Here is a 7,691-nt window from a genome sequence, read left to right on the forward strand (position 1 = left end):
AAGAGCTAGCAACGGATTTCTCAGTGCGTCAAAACAGCAAGACTTCCGTCTTTTCAGTGATGCATCTCAATGAAAAATCGATGTAATAATTCTTGAGTTATATGAATAATTGCATAGTTTTTTTTGGAGCATGAGATCAATTTTCAAAAATATGACGGGAAGTACTAACCCCAGCAATGAGTTTTATGGGTCATTGGAAAGCTTATTAAATTGGCTTTTAAAAAACCATTGAGCAATTTATAATTGCAAATTTTCAAGAAAACTGAAGATAATAAACTTTTAGTACAGTAGAATAAATTTGCAAGAATAACTCTGAATTCATAAAGCAAAACAGATTTCAGATTCGGAATGAAGAAACCAATCGACTTAAGAAACAAATTTACACTTTTTTTTTAAATTTGTTGACTATAAACATAGCATATTAGAGCAAATCCGAAAAACTTTAAGTATGTAAAAACATAAATAATGTAATGTTCTCCTAAGTCTACATAAGAAACTTCTGAGAAATCAATACATCTCAAAAATTTGAAGCACTGAATAAGAAAAATTTCATAAATCTGAGCGATCAGATAATATAAAATAAATTGATGAAAGCTACGAAGTAAAAACAAACGTTTAGACGGCGCATAAAATTATTTGATTTTGTTACTCCTAATGATGGCTTTTCCAAAAATAGATAATTTATTTACGTATCAATGTATTGATTGAAATTTAATAAAATAGCTACGCAAACCATTTAATTACACTGATTATTTATATCCACGTTTTAATATTCATCGGCACGAAGCAGGATATTGAATAAAACACGAATTTAGGCCAATTGATATATTTAGTATTGACAGAATCATTTGAATGTTGTACCCTTTCACATAGAAACATATTTATATAGGATTCAAATCACTAACAACAATGTTAGAGGGCGCAGAATCTGCGGTTGTATCACTAGCACCACAGATATCGCCGTAATAATGACATTACACCTATACATACATACATAATTACAATATATAATGTTATAGAAAGTACTTAAAATAATGTCAGACATGCATTCCCATTAAGGGTGTGGCTGGAAAAACCTTTAATAGGAGAGCAGCTGATTGTGAAAATCCAGCATAAACCACGAAAGTTTCGATAATTTGTGCTGAACTTGTTCGACTTTTCCGCTTTCATCTAATCGTAAAATCGTTGTCAAGAGATGTCGATGACAACATCACGAAATGAAAAGAACCGCTGAAACGTAAAATCCTTTTTTTTATCATTTTCAACATCACTAAATTAGTTGAATTTATGTCCGCAACTGAAAGAAGGAACCTAAACCATGCACAGTCGTATCCTTGTAACGCGCCAATTGTCGATGTTTAGGAAAATTTCAAAACGGCGCCGCCGGACCTCTGATGGATACAAAAATCAGTTCTTTTCCAGAGGTAACGAAAAAATATAAACTATCCAGCGAACACCGTTTGAAATTTTTCTGGAAGTGGTTAGAGTTTACTGTTTAGCCCCACTTTTGGAACAGTCCCATTCGTTGACATCTGCAATTTGAGCCCCATAAATTGCAGCGACACGAGCTGTTATAACAGCAGTCGTTGGGTCTATGATCGCAGTTTCCTCCTCTTCGTATACAGGCTCGTCTGAAAAGGTAAATTAAGGAAGAACGTCTGGAAGGAAATTAGAAATCGCTTACAACCACATCAAACAGTTAGGAACTACTCTAACATGGAACAACGACCTCTACGGCACTAACTATTCTTAAAATCTGCACCCGCAGCAAAAGGTGCAAATTTCAAAAATATCTACAACAATGCTGCAATTGTGATGTGGTTACAAAGATCTTTCTAATTTTGCTCTACTGCAACTAAATGAGAACGATGACATGAATGAACAATATCTCAGCGCGTTCATCTAAATTTCTATAAAATGTAATCCTCCAAAGTATCACACCCCACCTGTTTTCCCAAGATAAATTTGCTACAAAACATCGCGGCCTCGTCGTAAAACCCTCCATTAAAGGTTTTAAATAACCTTAAACGGTAAAAGATCTAATTAAAATCTCTAGCAGAATGAATGAAGAAATTAATTCAAGAAGCGTTCTAAACACCAAGCGCCTTCAAATAATCACACTCACTTCTGTGCTGATTGTAACAAACGATCAATCGCATTTTCTGAGTAGTCGTCGTCTGAAGGTAGTCCATCGTCTGAAACAAATCCTCAAATAAGCACCGTAAAAGAACACGATCCTGAAATAGCAACAATTTTAAGCTGAAAAAACAGACTCAAACAATGTTTCTCCTGTCAATACAAATAATAATTTATATACGGCTCACAGGCAAATACTGAAGTTCGACAGAATTGGTAACAAGAAAAACAGTAGTAACATTGTTCCGGAACGCAAATTGTGTTTACGGAGGGACCGTGCAAACAATTTAGTATTATTCAAACTGAGAATTAAGTTTTTGGGAGTCGGGGATTTGCAAAGGAAATTCTTTGGCTGAGTAGTGTTCAAAGTTTTCTCATTATTTCTGTCCACTTGACTTATCAGCATCTTTGAATTTTCTTTAACGAGGACTTAGTGACTAACTAATAAGATAAGATTTTAATTAAAGGGGAATATCGAGCAGCAAAGGGCAAGTGGAAAAAATGCAAGCAGAATAAAGCCTATTTCTTCGTCCTCTAATGTGCAATTATTATTTAATTAACTGCTCAATTCTTGCCGCATTTAATCTACATTTTTTACTTTGATAAATTTTTCAATGTTGTACAATTAAAAATTGTTCACCCACGTTAAGCCCAATTTCTTAACGGGAAAATCTTATAAAACACAGAAATACGTTTTGGATTATTTAATTGTAACACACAATTAGAAACAGTGTCAGTGCGGAAAAGCTGCAGTAGTGTGGTAAAAAAGATTACACTGGCCACTCAGAGGCATTTCAATCTATTAGAAAACTGCAAATTACGTTGTCAAAAAATTGTCAAATCAACATTTTTAATTCAGTTTTTTTAAATCGTTTAAAATGCCTAAAAGCTTTTTACAATAAAGTACAATTTGGCAGCAAATGCCGCTAAAGCCGCAGACGAGCATTGCTGTCGAGCTGTAAAATCCTACTTACAGCTGCTCTAATGTAAATAACTATTAAAGTTCAAGCTGAAAACTGAAATTACGAGAGTAAACAGCGGAAATAATAAATTTTGAAACCGGCGCATCCACCATTTTTCCAACAATAAATTATGTAGCCATAACCGCATAACGTTTTAAATTTCTTGGCAACTTGAAAGTTGTATTTTTTAATTTGAATCCGGGACCACAATTCCTATTTTTTTCCATTTCTTATTAATGTCTTACATTAGTTTCCAGTTTTGAAGCTTCGTACTGTTCAAATTAAAACTCAAGAGCCCCGCGAAACTGCAAGCAGCTTTCTGCAATTTTTAATTTAAATTGGACAACAGCATAGTTTTATAGAAAGGTAAAGTTTTATTTTCCCAGTTCTAAAACGCAAACATAACACACGTTTAATGGTGAAACGTACATTTCCTCAAACTCGGTCAATTACCCACTAACCCTCAATCAATCATAAGGACTATCCTTCGCCACTAATTAGGGCAAAAATTCGCCCCCTCGGTCTCAACAACACTCATCATAACGATGTTGTTCGTCTTATTGTCATTCTCCAGACAAATCGTTCAGGATATGTTTGCTCAGCAGGATAACATCGGAATTTTCTTTCATTCCTGCCAATTCTCGATCACGTTCTCCGTAATCCTGTTAGGAGTGATTATTTTATTTTCTATTTATTCCTGACAAATTGTGCCGCTAATTTCATTTTGTTCTCATAAAAAGACGTGGAAAGGCAATAAACTATCATTAGAGAAGAAAGTGCAGTAAAATAAATTGCGCTGGAGCTCTAGTTTTGGAGGTTTTTATAACCCTTGCAATTTGTGCAAAGTCGTTTTATGACAATTCAAGTTCTATAGATGCCGGAATTAATTACAGGAGCTTGTAGCAATTCGCACCACATTGCTATAATCTGAGTTTCAGCGGCTGACGAGTTGAGATTATTATAATAAAGGTTGTTTGTTAGCGGAATCTAATTAAGGACTTGTACTGCTGAAAGCGATAAATAGAGTCGTAAATTGAGAATGGGGAGCTTTATGATTTTTCCCATCATTAACGGGCTTTTATAGAAGAAATAAAAATAAATGTCAAGCAAGAGTGTTTTTATAGGTCGATACTAGAAGTTCGGGAATTTAGTAATAAAACTTACTAGTTTTAAAAGGGACTTAATAGACACTTTGATGGATAAGTGCACTGTCTGGAGAAAATTAGAAACGCTTGGAGACGTAAAGTGCGCACTATTATTGCCTCAATTTTTATGTTAAGTTTCTTTCAACTTTTATTATCTGACTATCCTACCTTACCCAACTTTTGTAATCTCAAATCCGAACTTTCTTAAACTTTTAATAAGAAACTGTAATGAAAAATTTATGAATCGTCTTTGCACGCAATATGTTCTTAGCATAAATTTCAATAAAAATGATACTAAGATAGTGTACCCAGTGCATGAATAATTTTATCTAGTACGAATATCTCCAGCGCTATTGTTAAATGTGTCAACTTGAAATCCCCGGAGGAATAACAGAATGGGAAAGGTCCTGAGCTGAGACAAAGTTAAATAATGTTTGGAGATGACGGAGAAGATTAGGACTGCAAATGCAACAGGTTTTGCCCAATTTTCTTCCACAAAAATTTACATCTGCGTCCAAATTAAAGTCTCCACAATGTTAGGACACAGGTTTATGCAAATTGGATGGGGGAATCGGTTTTTAAAGTCGGGATTTTTACATATTAATGTGAGGCTTCCATTTTCTTTTTAAGAGCGTTATTTTATTGTTTTGTTGGTAATGTTTATGGAAATTTAATTTGGATCTCCAAAACGATTTATAAGCTTCAGAAATAGTAAAATTTAAGCCGGTAGACAAATAAGTGCAATTGCTCCTACGCCTGAATAAATATGGTGGATGCGCTGGGTCTGAAATTATTATTTATATCTTGGAGCGGATTATTTTCTAATGAGCGATATTCAAAGACTGCGATTTTCTTCAAATCATTAATATTTACTTCGGTTCAATCACAAAATACTGTGTAAATAAATTATTATAAATCGTGTGGATTTTTCTGTGTATTTATTCGATTGAATTTGGAATTTAATGTAATATTTAATAATGATAAAACTAAAGCCCGAAAGCAACTAAATTATTTATTTAGGAAATTAAGAAAATTAGACGTACCGACTATAATAATACAAATTATGCGACCACAAAATGCAACAGGTTTTGTTAAACAATTAATTTCTTTCCACTTTTTCAAAAAAGAAAATGATTTTAATACCGCCCCCAGCAGCTTCATAGAAATAATAAAACATTTTATGAAAAGCGTATTTGGTACAGTAAAATTAATAAAAAAAAAGTACACCAAATTTGCATTTTTTGTAAAGCCAGCCCTTAATGTTTATGTAAATGAAATTTGTCGCTACAATTTTTTGCGGGGCATTCCCGCGGCGCCTCCACCAAAATTATATATTTTTTTAAAATGTTTGAATTGCTGAAGCGTATGTTTGATAAAACAAACTCACCGTCATCAACATACGGTCCTGCTTGGGTCCCCGGAAGCAATTCCGCGAGAACCAACACCACGCAACAAGCTAATACCAGCCAAGTGTATTTCATGTTACGTGAAATAATTCGAACCAAAAGCAAACTAAAGACGTGCGTCGTGTCACAGGTGGAATTTCGCCGATGAATGGGCGTCCTCAACGTCGTGGCGCGGTTATACTGCAGGACAACGCCTCCCCTCCGAAGGGCATGCGTTCCATCCACGCGCCCACGACAGAATTCAGCTTTGTTGCATTCGTCATTCATTAACTGCCAAACTGACAAGTACCGATAATTACTTTCTTAGTGTCGCGTTAATTATAACGAGATGAAAAGGCGAATTTCGTGTACTTAAGAGGCGAACTTTGAGTTAATGTTTCTTTTTGATGAAGTGGTTTTATTTGAGAGTTATGTGAAATTTTAGATGGGAATTTGAGATTCTCGGTAATTTGATGTAATTGGGTCCTCGGGTGTAGTAAATTTTGCATAAAGCGGAGGATTATTGCGTTAGGGTGCCGGATTTTTGAATAATTTTGAGAGGTTACGATGTTTGCACTATTTAGTGACTTATTTGAAAAAATATAATTTATTTATCAAATCTGATTTACCAAGAAAATTGTGCTTTTGTTTATTTCCAGGAATCATCATATCTTATCATACCATTTCCGGGAAGTCATCCTATTTCCCTAAGAACCCAATGATTTCGAGGCTAAAACATTTTCGGGTTAGATGGATAATTAAGCAGATTATCCTAAAAGTTCTGGTCTTTTGTAGATTCTGAGGATATTAACTTAAAATAAAATTAACACTTTCAATTACGAAAACTCATAAACTCTGATTAAACAAATAAAAAATTGTAATTCTAATAAATTAATAAATTTGTATTTGAAATTTGACAAAATTTAAATCAAAAATATTAATAAGTAAAATTTTGTTTTTTTCTTTTTTTATTAATTTTGAAACTGCAAAAATGTATTATTTTCAAATAAAAATTCTAATTTAATAGGTTTCATCTGTTTAATCAAAGAAATGAGAAATTGTCTAAATATCCACAGAATTAACAAAAATACAAATTTTTAAAAATGATCAAAAAATTATGGATACGAAAATAGGTCAAAACAAAATTCTAATTTTAGTTCCAAAACCTGAGATTCATGGAACGATTTTGTTTTTTGATAAATTTCATCTGTTGAAAGGTAAAAACGAGACATTTTCCAAATATCCACAGAATTAACAAAAATACATTTTTTAATGACCAAAAAATGATGGATACAAAACTTCATAATTTTCAAATAAAAATTCAAATTCTAGCTCCAAAGCTTGAGATTGATCGAACGATTCTATTTTCTGATAGATTTCATGTTTTGAAAGATAGAAACTAAAAATTGTCAAATATCCATAAAATTAACAAACGTTGTGAAAAGATAAGACCGACAGGAAAGCTAAAACAGGATGACCGAACCCAACGTGAAATTCAGTTAGTAAAGAGTAAGACAGATAATTACAAGGTTTTGAGTTCGGTTCCCATCGTCGCCTTTTTTTATTGAGAATGAATTTTAAATCTGAACTGGTGAGATCTCAAGTGGCCATAGAGATTGAGGACCCACGAAGATTGACTGGCAACTGAGTGCTGCCAATTATTCTCAAAACATTTCTCGGTTTTGGGACTCTTCCATCTATTCATGACTTACAGTAATATCGAACAACAATGACCTGTCCTGTTGATTCGCCAAAGGCTCATGAGTTGAAGACGAATTCAGGATTGATGGTCGTGCCGATAATTCTCCTCGATAGACACATACCTATAAACAGTATAAGCTGTCGTGTAAGAGGAGATCCTGTAAGAATAGATCGGATTGGAATGGTGGAGACAAAAATAAGTAATTCTCAAATAAAAATTCTAATTTCAGCTTCGAAGCCTGAGATTCATGGAACAAGCCCATTTTTTGGTAGATTTCATATGTTGAGAGATAGAAACGAAAAATTGTCTAAATATCAACAAAACTAACAAAAATTCAAATTTTCTAAAGGAACCAAAACTG

General features: G+C 33.5%; 1 protein-coding gene across 2 annotated transcripts; it reads right to left on the reverse strand.

The window, feature by feature from the left end:
• Window positions 1-810: 810 nt before the first annotated feature.
• Window positions 811-5,829, reverse strand: LOC148170385 (xibalbin-1-like). Of its 2 annotated transcripts, none has more exons than XM_088043165.1 (3): window positions 5,631-5,829; window positions 2,126-2,195; window positions 811-1,658 (listed from the first exon to the last, which is right to left on the reverse strand). In XM_088043165.1, exons 1-3 carry the CDS (start codon window positions 5,722-5,724, stop codon window positions 1,496-1,498), a joined length of 327 nt encoding a protein of 108 aa, XP_087899291.1. In that variant the 5' UTR covers window positions 5,725-5,829; the 3' UTR covers window positions 811-1,495. The 2 variants fall into 2 exon arrangements, with proteins under 2 accessions (XP_087899291.1, XP_087899292.1); XM_088043166.1 differs by having other exon boundaries at window positions 811-1,631; window positions 5,631-5,828.
• Window positions 5,830-7,691: the final 1,862 nt, after the last annotated feature.

This window comes from Gnatocerus cornutus, chromosome 8, assembly GCF_029298725.1.
Source record: "Gnatocerus cornutus isolate USDA-ARS CGAHR chromosome 8, icGnaCorn1.1, whole genome shotgun sequence".
Lineage (NCBI taxonomy): Eukaryota > Metazoa > Arthropoda > Insecta > Coleoptera > Tenebrionidae > Gnatocerus > Gnatocerus cornutus.

Coding starts and splice junctions, on each gene's coding strand:
- LOC148170385 (XM_088043165.1), bottom strand. CDS start 5,724: ATGAAATACACTTGGCTGGTATTAGCTTGTTGCGTGGTGTTGGTTCTC. Junction 2,196..5,630: donor AGGACCGTATGTTGATGACG/GTGAGTTTGTTT, acceptor GATTTGTTTCAG/ACGATGGACTACCTTCAGAC. Junction 1,659..2,125: donor TTGTTACAATCAGCACAGAA/GTGAGTGTGATT, acceptor ATTTCCTTCCAG/ACGTTCTTCCTTAATTTACC.